Here is a 13292-nt window from a genome sequence, read left to right as displayed (position 1 = left end):
AAAAAAAAAATATCAAATTATTTTATACTTTATTAAATGGGCCAAATAGTTAACTATTGAAGGAGTTAGAATTACTCTACCAATATTGGGTTCATTTTGAAGCTCATACTAAATGGCGAATTATGGACTCAAGAAAAATTTTATTTGGTCAAGTTAAACCCGAGTTTTAGCCGTCTAAAGAATATTATGGTTATAAGAGTTTTAAATGATTAGATTTTTCGCCAGTTGACTGCCAGCATTAGTTTAGCTAAATAAATTAGAATTTTAAGTTTTGATTAAACAAAGTCTTTATGTTAAGTATTAATAATTATATATTTTTAATTAAGAGGTAATCAATTAAAACGTAATTCCTGCTTACAAATTTAGTTAAATGGAAATCAAAGGAATTTGAATTATTTGATGTTAGACTTTAGTACATGAGTAACCCATGCATTTCATTACAACTTTCACGTGTCCATATAATTAGTAATCATTGTGTCGCCTAATTGGAACAAATTTTGGGAAGATTGGACTGAAATTCTAATTTAATTAATAAGCATACATTTTATAATTTTCAGCCATTAGGAGATTGACAATTTAAGATGTTTGTATTAAAGTAAATTATGCAAATAGGAGGCAGATTTGTTTTCCCTGTCCCCGTGTAAAAGTCATGCAGTGTAATACCTATCATTTCCATATTGTAATTGTAATTGATATAGAAATTGGCAGAAAACCAATAATTAATCTCCAGTCATACTATATCAATCGGGAATTATGAATCAATTTCTCAGAAGATTGCATAAAATACAAATTTAAATATGGCTGAAATTCCACTTCCCCCACGTGATTACCCGACTTCAACAGTATAAATAGAGCACTAAAACCACATTCTACTACACGTCCATTACCTCTCCCTCTTTAAAATATTCCTCTATATTATTTAGATTTTTTAAGGCTTTGGAATTGCAATCACATTTCTACAATTTTATTCTCCATTTTCATCTTCAAAATGTGAGATACTCAATGCTATTAGTGATTTTTCCACATCTTTTCAAATACGTTATTATGAATTTAATTACTTCAATTCAGGCTCCTTCGAGAGAAATCATGATACATTTTAAGGCACAATTTAGCCTTCACGTTATTTTGCAGCGCTTGCTAGAATTATCATTTGTCATAGTGTGATAATTTTCATGTTATGTTGGTAAGATAATTTATTTGTAATTTCATGTTTGACTTGAATGTGGAGTAGCAAGTATCTCATTGAGTATAATTCGTTATACTCATCCCCTTATTTACAATTTTCAGGTAATAATTAGTATGCTGGACGGCAGTGGATGGATTTGCTATTGGACCAGCGGATCCTCGTCATGAAATATTTTAATTTTCAAAAACACTAGAACTAATAATGGGTTAATCATTTTTGACCTAATTGTGAGTGCATTATAAATTTTTAATTAGTTTTAACTGTTCTAATAATTTTTGGATGAATGATATGTTTTCAAACATTCCGCATATTTAAATTTATCTTTTGATTAAATGTTATTCAATCTTTTACAGAATTTCTCGTTATATTAAAACTGTTTATTTCAATGTATATTCATGTTTTGTAACGTTTCGGGTTATTAGAATTCGGGGCGTTACAGAATGGTATCAGAGCTAAGTGTTCTAAAATCGATCCTGTAGACTTAAAATTTTCAAAAAAAAAAAATGTTGTTTTATGTGAATAGTTTCGAATGCATGAAATATTTTTCGCTGCCTAGATATTGTAAGGAATTTCATTTTAAGTAAATTTTACTTTTTCCAATTTCCACTTTGAGATTATATATTTTTTTAAAAATAATAATAATGATAAAATAATATTGTGAACAGCGACCTCCATCCAAATTGTGTCACTATTATTTTGGCTTTGTTTGGTGCAGTGCAGTGACCGTCACTACTCTCGTGTATAAAAATAAATAAATAAATAAAAAGGTAAGTCACTGTTCATGGATGAACAGTGATGCGGGAATAGTGAAGTTAAATGGGATTTTGTGAAATTTTGTTTAACGTAATATAAAATGGGGTTATGTGCCTATAGTTGTCCAAACGTGTTTATCTGTTTATTCTTGGACATGATTATTTGTTGACTCATTTACTATAATTTATTTTGGATAAGGATTTATTTACTATAATGAAATGTCACACACCAAAATTTCTGCCTTCTTTCTTCGATTGAAATTAAAATAAATGTAGAATAGGATTGTTTGGACTTTTTATGCGTAAATTTATGAAATGACCACATGATTGACTCTACCTTCGTATTGTTGTTATTAACAATTTTTTTTTCAAAAAAAAAAAAGGGCTATACGTATTTAATCTTTTAGGAGGAATTCATTGTTCAAGTTTTCTTGATTTGCGTATTCGTAAAACTAAAATATATTGTCAAAAAGACCTAAACTGTCAAAGGCGAGCTTGGGATTTAAGCGGTCCGTGTGACCCCCCTCCTCACCTGGAAGCCTCTTTAGTTGCGCGTTATTCAAATCGATAAGACGAAAACAATGTTTTAAACCCACTTCAAATTTTATAAAAATCCTTTCATTTTAGAATTTTTTTTAAAAAAAAAATCCATTTTACAAAATTTATATACATAACAATAATAAGTTACGAGATCCGTGGAATCCAATGCTCATCAATCTTCCACTGTCCAATATTTTTAAGGTATGCAAAGATGAAGAATATTTTTATATTTTCATGCATGCTAATTAGTTGTATAATCTCATGAACTTTTCCTTATGCATCATTTTATTCAAAAGTAGAATGCCAATTAATCATATCATACGATTAATGATACGATTATCATATGACTAAAACCTTAATGCGTAACTTTTGGCCTTAGCATAATATACACGACAGACATGGCTTAGAAAGATCTATAGGAAGAATGTAGCATGATTGAATAGTTCTTAAGATAGATTACTTTTTACTTAAAGGAAATGGCACGACATCAACAAGATCAAGCTACTATGTTCAGAGATTTATTGAGGGCAGTGCAAGACTTGGGCAGGCAACAGGCTCAGGCGGCACCTAGTAATGCAACAGGAGGTGCTAACACCATGAGCTTGATCGTTGAGCAGTTTCATCGTTTTAAACCCCCGTCCTTTGATGGTAAAGGTGACCCTTTCGCAGCTGAGGAGTGGCTGAGAAAACTTGAAGGGATCTTCGAGCACATGAACTGTAGTGACGCTCAAAAGGTTTCATGTGCAAAGTTCATATTGACTAACGATGCTGGAAATTGGTGGGATACCGAAACACGTAGTAAAACTGTAGAACAACTATGTAATCTCACTTGGGGTCAATTCAAGGAGTCGTTGATGGGTAAATATTTTCCCCAGCCATTGAGGGATCAAAAGGAAGTAGAATTTCTCCAACTCACGCAAGGAAATTTGCCACTTGGGAAGTATGAAAGAAAATTTGAACAGCTTTCTAGATATACTCCACACATGGTAAACACTGAGCTGACGAAGGCTAAAAGGTTTGAAATGGGGTTAAAGCCAGAGATTAAGGGAATCATGGCAGCCCAGCAACATACTACTTATGCGGAAGCTGTATGTCGAGCACAAGCAATTTCTAATGGTTTAGGATTGGAAAAGAAACCTCAACCCAACACCGAGACTTCTGTAAAGAGAAAGTGGCAAGGTCACGACAAAGACAGAATCAGAATCAGAAAGTAAAGATTTGGTCAAGCTCAAACAAAACTTTTCCTCAATAAGCGACACTTGGGAGAATGTCTACAAGGAAAGGGATTATGCTACATTTGTGGTAAAAGTGGCAATTTCCTTAGAGAATGTCCAGAGAAGAAGAAAGAAGGTGACCATCTTAAGAAGGGAAAGGCCAGAGTATTTGCTTTGATGGGAGAAAATGAGGATCAGAACACAGACGTAATAACAGGTATGTTACTAGTATTCAACATAGCTGCTATTGTTCTTATGGATTCTGGATCGACTCATTCATTTATTTCTACAATTTTTATGGATAAGACTGGAAGTAAATGCGTAGAAACAAATAACATTCTAGAAATTAGTACACCCTCGGGCGAAGTCATTAATACTGATCAAATGATTAAAGGTGTTAAGTTAGAGATTGAAGGAAAAGTACTAGAGGCAGATTTGTACATCTTGGGAATGAAAGACTTTGATGTAATTTTGGGTATGGACTGGTTGGGTAGAAACTATGCAACTATCGTATGCCATAAGAATGAAGTCTTATTTCAAAAACCTGGAGAAGAAAAATTTCGATTCCTTGGAGCAAGAATTAGGACTCTACCCCGATTGATATCTGCAATGAAACCAGAAAAGATGTTGAGGAAGAATACTTTTCGAGGATTTTTATTGAATATGAATAGTAAACCCCAGTCCGAAAGGAAAATAGAAGATGTACCTGTAGTAAATGAGTTCGTGGATGTTTTTCCTGAAGATCTACCTGGTATACCGCCTGATAGGCAAGTAAAATTCACAATTGACTTGACCCCTGGGACAACACCAATATCTAAGGCTCCTTATAGAATGGCACCAAAAGAATTACAAGAGTTGAAGGCACAACTACTAGAATTATTGGATAAGGGTTTCATCCGACCTAGTGCCCATGGGAAGCGCCGGTATTGTTTGTTAAAAAGAAAGATGGTTCAATGAGGATGTGTATTGATTATAGAGATATTAATCATTTGACTATAAAGATCAAATATCTACTCCCAAGGATAGATGATCTTTTTGATCAATTGAAGGGTACAACGGTGTTCTCAAAAATAGATTTGAGATCAGGTTATCACCAACTTAAGATAAAGGATTGTAACATCCCAAAAATAGCTTTTAGAACGCGGTACGGGCACTATGAGTTCACAGTGATGCCATTTGGGTTAACCAATGCACCAACTGTGTTTATGGACTTAATGAATCGTGTTTTTCATCAATACCTAGATCGATTCGTTATAGTCTTCATCGACGATATACTGGTATACTCAAAAGATAAGCAACAACATGAAGAGCAATTGAGAGTGGTATTAAATACGCTTTGAAAAGAGAAGTTGTACGCCAAATTCAAAAAAATGTGAATTCTTGCTAGATCGTATTGACTTTCTTGGTCATGTGGTTACTGCGCAAGGAATTGAGATAGACCCAGCTAAAGTTGAAGCTGTAACAAATTGATCTAGACCGACCAATGTAGGTGAAGTTCGTAGTCTCTTGGGTCTAGCTGGCTATTACCGGAGATTTATTGAAGGGTTTTCTAAGATAGCTGGACCATTGACACAATTAACTAGAAAGGGAGTAAAGTTTCAATAGTCGGATAAGTGTGAAAGCAGTTTTCAAGAATTGAAGCAAAGATTGGTTTCAGCACTAGTATTAACAATACCAGATGGTTCCGAAGGTTTTGTTATATACAGCGATGCTTCTAAACAAGGTTTGGGATGTGTGTTAATGCAACATGGAAAGGTCATTGCCTATGCCTCTAGACAGTTGAAACCATATGAGCAGAGTTACCCAACTTATGACTTAGAACTCGCAGCACGCACCAAAAATATAGCGTCACTATCTATATGGCGATAAATGTAAGATATACACCAATCACAAAAGTCTCAAGTACTTCTTTACTCAAAAGGAGCTAAACATGAGACAAAGGAGATGGCTAAAGTTGGTTAAAGACTATGACTGCACCATTCTTTACCACCCAGGTAAAGCTAACGTAGTTGCTGATGCTCTGGGTAGAAAGACAGCTGGAAAGTTGACATTTCCAACTACTCAAAAAGAGTTAGCTAAGGAATTTGAAAATTTGAGGCTAGAGGTGGTTATACCTTCGGTACAGAAGTCAGCCATTGTTGCGGCTCTAATGGTTCAACCAACTCTTAGAGAACGGATTAGAGAAGCTCAAAAGGATAACCTATTTTTGTGTAAAATCATGGCTGGAATTGGGACAGATAAGCAAGAGGGATTTGCGATAACTGATGATAAGATACTTATGTATAAAGGCGGAATATGTGTTCCTAAAGATAAGGGATTAAGGAAAGAAATTCTTGAAGAAGCACACTCTACCGCTTATACAGCACATCCAGGAAATACAAAAATGTATCTAGACCTTCGAAATACGTTTTGGTGGAGAAATATGAAAAGAGAAATAGGACTTTTTGTAAGTAAATGTATCATCTGTCAGCAAGTAAAAGCTAAACATCAGAGACCTTCAGGGTTGCTTAGACCACTAGATATACTGGAGTGGAAATGGGAACACATTACCATGGATTTCGTGGTAGGACTTCCGAGATCGGCTAAAGGGAACAATACTATCTGGGTAATAGTGGATCGTCTTACAAAGTCAGCCTATTTTCTTCCAGTTAAGATGACATTTACCATGGAGCAATATGCACAGATTTATGTCAATGAAATAGTCAGGTTACACGGGTTCCTGTTTCTATTATTTCAGATAGAGACTCGAGATTCACGTCAAAATTTTGGAAAAGCCTACAAAATGCTATGGAACAAAACTGAAATTTAGTACTGCATATCACCCACAGACTGATGGACAATCTGAAAGGACAATTCAGATACTTGAAGATATGTTAAGAGCTTGTGTACTAGATCTTGGTGGTAGCTGGGAATCACACTTGCCTTTAGTAGAATTTACCTATAACAATAGCTTTCAAGCAACTATAGGCATGGCACCTTACGAGGCACTATACAGTAGGAAGTTTAGATCACCTATCTATTGGGATGAGATTGGAAAAACGAGGATTCTTGGACCTGAGATCATAGATCGAACCATACAAGCCGTGGAAAAGATTCGAGATAGAATTAAGGTTGCTCAAGACAGACAGAAAAGCTATGCCGATAGAAGAAGAAAAGATCTCAAGTTCCAAGTTCGTGACAAGGTATTTCTGAAAGTAGCTCCAATGAAGGGAGTACTTAGATTTGGAAAGAAAGGAAAATTCAGACCAAGATTCATTGGACCATTCGATGTGTTAGAAAGAATCGGAGATGTGGCATTTAGATTGGCACTGCCACCAGAACTTTCAGCAGTGCATAATGTTTTTCACGTATCAATGTTGCGAAAATACTTATAGGATCCTAATCATGTGATCAACCTTCAAAATTTAGATGTGCAACATGATTTAACCTATGAAGAAATGCCATTGAGGATACTAGAAAGAAAGGTTCATGTACTGAGAAATAGGGATATTCCCTTAATCAAGGTCCTATGGCATAACCATGGAGTGGAAGAAGCAACTTGGGAAAAGGAAGATGAGATGAAAATCAAGTATCCCGAATTTTTCAACTAATCTAAGGTAAATTTCGAGGACGAAATTATTTTAAGGAGGGTAGGTTGTAGAATCCCAAATTTTTAACTTAAACTTGCACATATTTTTATTTTCCATTTAATAGGAATGCAATATTTGGTTAAGTTCTTATGCAAGTTAATTGATTATCTCTATAGTTATCTTATTAGTTGAGGGACCAAATTGAAAAAAAAAATATCAAATTATTTTATACTTTATTAAATGGGCCAAATAGTTAACTATTGAAGGAGTTAGAATTACTCTACCAATATTGGGTTCATTTTGAAGCTCATACTAAATGGCGAATTATGGACTCAAGAAAAATTTTATTTGGTCAAGTTAAACCCGAGTTTTAGCCGTCTAAAGAATATTATGTTTATAAGAGTTTTAAATGATTAGATTTTTCACCAGTTGACTACCACCACTAGTTTAGCTAAATAAATTAGAATTTTAAGTTTTGGTTAAACAAAGTCTTTATGTTAAGTATTAATAATTATATATTTTTAATTAAGAGGTAATCAATTAAAACGTAATTCCTGCTTACAAATTTAGTTAAATGGAAATCAAAGGAATTTGAATTATTTGATGTTTGACTTTAGTACATGAGTAACCCATGCATTTCATTACAACTTTCACGTGTCCATATAATTGTAATCATTGTGTCCCCTAATTGGAACAAATTTTGGGAAGATTGGACTGAAATTCTAATTTAATTAATAAGCATACATTTTATAATTTTCAGCCATTAGGAGATTGACAATTTAAGATGTTTGTATTAAAGTAAATTATGCAAATAGGAGGCAGATTTGTTTTCTCCGTCCACGTGTAAAAGTCATGCAGTGTAATACCTATCATTTCCTTGTTGTAATTGCAATTGATATAGAAATTGGCAGAAAATCAATAATTAATCTCCAGTCATACTATATCAATCGGGAATTATGAATCAATTTCTCAGAAGATTGCATGAAATACGAATTTAAATATGGCTGAAATTCCACTTCCCCCACGTGATTACCCGACTTCAACAGTATAAATAGAGCACTAAAACCACATTCTACTACACGTCCATTACCTCTCCCTCTTTAAAATATTCCTCTATATTATTTAGATTTTTTACGGCTTTGGAATTGTTATTACATTTCTGCAATTTTATTCTCCACTTTCATCTTCAAAATGTGAGATACTCAGTGTTATTAGTGATTTTTCCACATCTTTTCAAATACGTTATTATGAATTTAATTACTTCAATTCAGGCTCCTTTGGGAGAAATCATGATACATTTTAAGGCACAATTTAGCCTTCACGTATTTTCAAGGTACAATTTAGCCTTCACGTTATTTTGCAGCGCTTGCTAGAATTATCATTTGTCATGGTGTTATAATTCTCATGTTATGTTGGTAAGATAATTTATTTGTAATTTTATGTTTGACTTGAATGTGGAGTAGCAAGTATCTCATTGAGTATAATTCGTTATACTCATCCCCTTATTTACAATTTTCAGGTAATAATTAGTATGCTAGACGGCGGTGGATGGATTTGCTATTGGACCAACGGATCCTCGTCATGAAATATTTTAATTTTCAAAAACACTAGAACTAATAATGGGTTAATCATTTTTGACCTAATTGTGAGTGCATTATAAATTTTTAATTAGTTTTAACTGTTCTAATAATTTTTGGATGAATGATATGTTTTCAAACGTTCCGCATATTTAAATTTATCTTTTGATTAAATGTTATTCAATCTTTTACAGAATTTCTCGTTATATTAAGACTGTTTATTTCAAGGTATATTCATGTTTCGTAACGTTTCGGGTTATTAGAATTCGAGGCGTTACAACAAAGGATATGGGAAACATCTATACATATACATTAAAAAGTATAAGAGAGAAATTAAGAATGCATATATTCAAATGTGAGAAAAGAAATTGTTGTGTGACTAACCAGACGGGTATTATGGTTTTGTAAAGGAGTAATGATTCTGAAGAAATGATGTGGTACCTCCATTCTGTCTCGGTATATCACAATGAAAATTTTGTTAGAAGAACTGTATTATTTACGTTGTGGAGGCCCTGATATAGATTTTAAGGTAGATTTTGCAGTATAGACGAGTTAGAAAGTTTGTTGATGGAAGTTTCATATCTGTAAGATAAACTTAGTATATAATTTAAAAAAGGAAATATCATGTATGTCGTTGTAGAAGAATATCATGAAGATTGGTAAGAAATTCATGATTTGTGTTTGATTTTTAATAGAGTTGAAGATTGAAATTTAGTTCATCTATATTCAATAAACAAGATGTAAGTTAAAAGTGCAAAATTTAGTCTTGAAAAAATAGTTAGGGTAATCAAGAAAGAGTATATAGATACCTGATTTTCTTTTTGTTGAGCACCTGCAAGCAAAGATATGTAAATCTTTTATGTGAGAAGTGATTTAAGGTAAATTTTGAAAACACGAGAAGCTATTTAAGTTAGAGGATATGTACTTCCTCTATTTTTTTATTTTCTTCAGATTTGACAGGATGTTCACGGGTTGTAGAAATGGACAATATGTTACAGAAAATGCCTGATCTTACTCTTCCCAAAAACAAAAGTGAGGACAAAAAAATTATTGAACTATCACGTGAGTGACTATTTGATCTTAACTCGTTTCACACATTATTTGATTGAACTTAAAAGGTTGCGATTGGAAATATGATTAATATGTCTATTATTTATCTGCATTTTTGCTCATTTAAAGGTTTTATATAATCTCTGTATATATAAAAAAAATGATTTATATTTTATGTATTTAGTTTGGGAATCACGTCTATTAAAAAATTAAGTTGATTAAATGAAATTAAATTGTTGTACTAAGAGCCAGTGAAGGAAAAAGGAGGAAAAAAATGAAATTTGTTTCTCTGTAATTACGAAGGCTCAAAAGGCGTTGAACCTCCGTAATTATGGAGGCATGTTGAGCCTCCGTAATTACGGAGGCTTCCCCTTTTTCTTTTAGCTTTTATTACAACAGTTCAATATATATATATATATATATATATATATATACGTAATTACGGAGGCTTCCCCTTTTTCTCTTAGCTTTTATTACAACAGTTCAATATTGTTTTTTTTTTTTTTTTGCAGACATAATTTTATATAAAGTTATATTTTCGTTTAAACATGAGTTTATTCCGTTGTATGAAATTTAATCAATAGTCGGACTTTCTTAACAGTATTTTTAAAATTATGCAATTTCTATTTATGTGATGATAAAAAATAATAATATATAATTTAGAAAAATGAATAAGTATATTTAGTTCTTTTTTTTTATTCTTCCAACTATAGTACTTAGATGAGTATAATTTATTCATTTCTTTGTCTGTGTCATTTTCATTTTACCTTTTGAATAGGAAAACGACATTGTTTTCCTTTCATTCGTGCAAGCACCTTATCTTTGTCCTTATTTTAATCATTGTCCTTATTTTCATCGTCTCTTTCCCATCCCTCTCATTCTTCTGTTTTCTCCCTGTCTTCAAGTTGCGTGTATATTTTGTTCGACGATAGATTTGTTGTTGTTGGTGGGTTTCATTTTTACTTTGATTTTGTTTTTCGATATATTTCCTATTGTTCAGGTCAGGGAAGTGTATGCATTTTTTGGCTTCTTTTGTCTGAGGATATTGTTTTCAATGTGCATCCTCTTAGTTATTTTTCAAATTTTATTGAGTTAATTTTTGTGGTTTCTTTCTTTCAGCAATACAATGGGTAAGCAATATTGGACGCCTACATCTCCACAACTTCAAGTTCTTGAATATATATTTAATCAAGTAAATAAAACCTCAAGCAAGTCAAGGATCATGCAAATAGTTTCTGAACTATCGTTGTATGGACAAATCTCTGATATGAATGTTTATAATTAGTTTAAGAGTAAACGTGCTCATTTAAGAAGGCTGGACTTATCCAAACAAGCACACGATTCTGAACTTGTAATTCAGATAAGGGTACAAAAAGACAAATTACGTAAGAGACATATAGGTATGATTTGTTGTTTAAATGTGATTTCTTGTTGATTTAATATTTTTTTACTTTATTTTTTACGTAATTTTAACATAAATATTTGGTATTACAGAAGTATCTACAACTTCTACACATATGCCAGGAAAAAGGATGAGATGCTATCCCGAGTTCACAGCAGGTTTCGTAGATTGAATTTTTTTTTGTATCCGACTATTTATTTGGTCATGTTGTAGTGCACTTCTTTTCATCTTGTTTTGTAAAATTAATTTTTAATCCAATTTTTGCACTTCTGTTATCTTTCAGCGATCTTATACTAATTTTATAATTCTAGATTCTATTGATCAGTCTGTCGAATTACAAAAGGATCTTCATGTTGTTGAAAGCATTTGCGTGGAAAAGCAATCTGAAAGTAATAATATGCAATATCAATGTGGTTCACATGTTCCTATCATTTTAGATCGTTTTAGGAGCATTGGTATACGAAATATTCCAGTTGAATCTTATATTCTTCCATCTTGTATAATTTGTAAATATTGTGGTGCAAAAAAGTTTCACAAAGAAAGTAAGGATTTTTGTTGTTGTGATGAAAAGGTTAAATTACAGCTAAACAGTGTTCCTCCTAAATTGTATGAGCTATTTACTTCTACTTCATGTGAGGCGATTGTTTTTTAAAAAGTTGCTCGTACTTACAACAACCATTTTGCATTCACTTCATTTGGTGTTAAATATGATAAAAATTTGTGCAAAAATAATAGAGGTGTATATACGTTCAAAGTTCAGGGACAGGTATACCATTTTATAAATTCACTTCTACCAACTGATGGAAATCCTACGTATTTGCAGTTATACTTTTACGATACTGATAATGAAATTAGTAATAGACTACAAATTTTAGATAGGTTAAGTGAATCAACTTTGAAAAAGTTAATAGATATCTTAAAGATAAATTCATATTGTCGTTTCTTTCGATCATTAAGTGAAGTTTTTTATTTTAATTCATGCTGTATTGTGTTGAGGTCTGATCCGGGTCTCGACCAGAGAGTATATAACATGCCATCATGTGAACTGGTGACTGCAGTGTGGGTTGATGAGGATCCATCTGCAAGCATAAAGACTCGTGATATATTAATTTATGGACATTTCAATACTGCACATAGAGTAAATTACTACTATGGCTGTTATGATCCACTTCAATATCCATTAATATTTACCTATGGAGAACCTGGATGGCATGAAGATATCAAAAAGATAAATTTGAATATTTCAATAGTCCACTGAAGATTTCATACAAATCAATCACATTGATTCAGCCAAATAACTTATAGAGATGGAAGATCGTGGTAAGCTTTATTACCATTGAAGTTCTTTAATATTTTTAGAGCACGTAAATGTATTGTCATTTTTAGATCTGTCTTTGTGACTTTAATTTTTTTTGCCTTTCAGTTATGAAGAGAGGTAAGAAACGAATTACTGTGTCGTGCCGTGAATATTATTGCTACAAACTTTAAATCAAACTTTCAGATAAATCTGTACTCCTTCATATAGGCAGCCTTCTACAAGAATATATAATGGATATGTATGTTAAGATTGAAACTGCAAGATTAGATTATCAAAAGACTATACGAGGTGGACTTTACCAAGGAATTGTAGATAGTATACAAAATGGTGAGAATAGAGGCTATAAAATTGACAAATCAATTGTGTTGTCTACAGAGTTTATTGGAGGTCCTAGAAATTTAACTAAAGGATATAAGGATACAATGTGTTTAGTTCAAAGATATGAAAAACCTTATGTATTTTTAACAATGACATGCAATCCAAATTGACCCAAAATTAAACAAGAATTGAGGCACAATGATAAGATAGGCCAGATTTGTTAGCCCGAATATTTTGAGCAAAACTTGAAGAACTAAAAAGAGATTTAATAAAGAGAGAAATTTTAGGGCATATAGCTGCCTATGTGTATGTAATTGAATTCCAAAAAAATGGTCTATCTCATGTTCATTTTCTCCTAATATTTAA

General features: G+C 32.4%; 1 protein-coding gene across 1 annotated transcript; it reads left to right on the top strand.

The window, feature by feature from the left end:
* The first annotated feature begins 2954 nt into the window (after positions 1–2954).
* LOC111373447 lies at positions 2955–4649 on the top strand. Its single transcript, XM_022995978.1, has 2 exons — positions 2955–3688; positions 3803–4649. Exons 1-2 carry the CDS (start codon positions 2955–2957, stop codon positions 4647–4649), a joined length of 1581 nt encoding a protein of 526 aa, XP_022851746.1.
* Positions 4650–13292: the final 8643 nt, after the last annotated feature.

The sequence above is a fragment of the Olea europaea genome, unplaced genomic scaffold, assembly GCF_002742605.1.
Source record: "Olea europaea var. sylvestris unplaced genomic scaffold, O_europaea_v1 scaffold1134, whole genome shotgun sequence".
In the NCBI taxonomy this organism is placed as follows: Eukaryota; Viridiplantae; Streptophyta; class Magnoliopsida; order Lamiales; family Oleaceae; genus Olea; species Olea europaea.
Note: the sequence above shows the minus strand (reverse complement) of the source record. Positions and strands in the feature narration are given on the sequence as shown.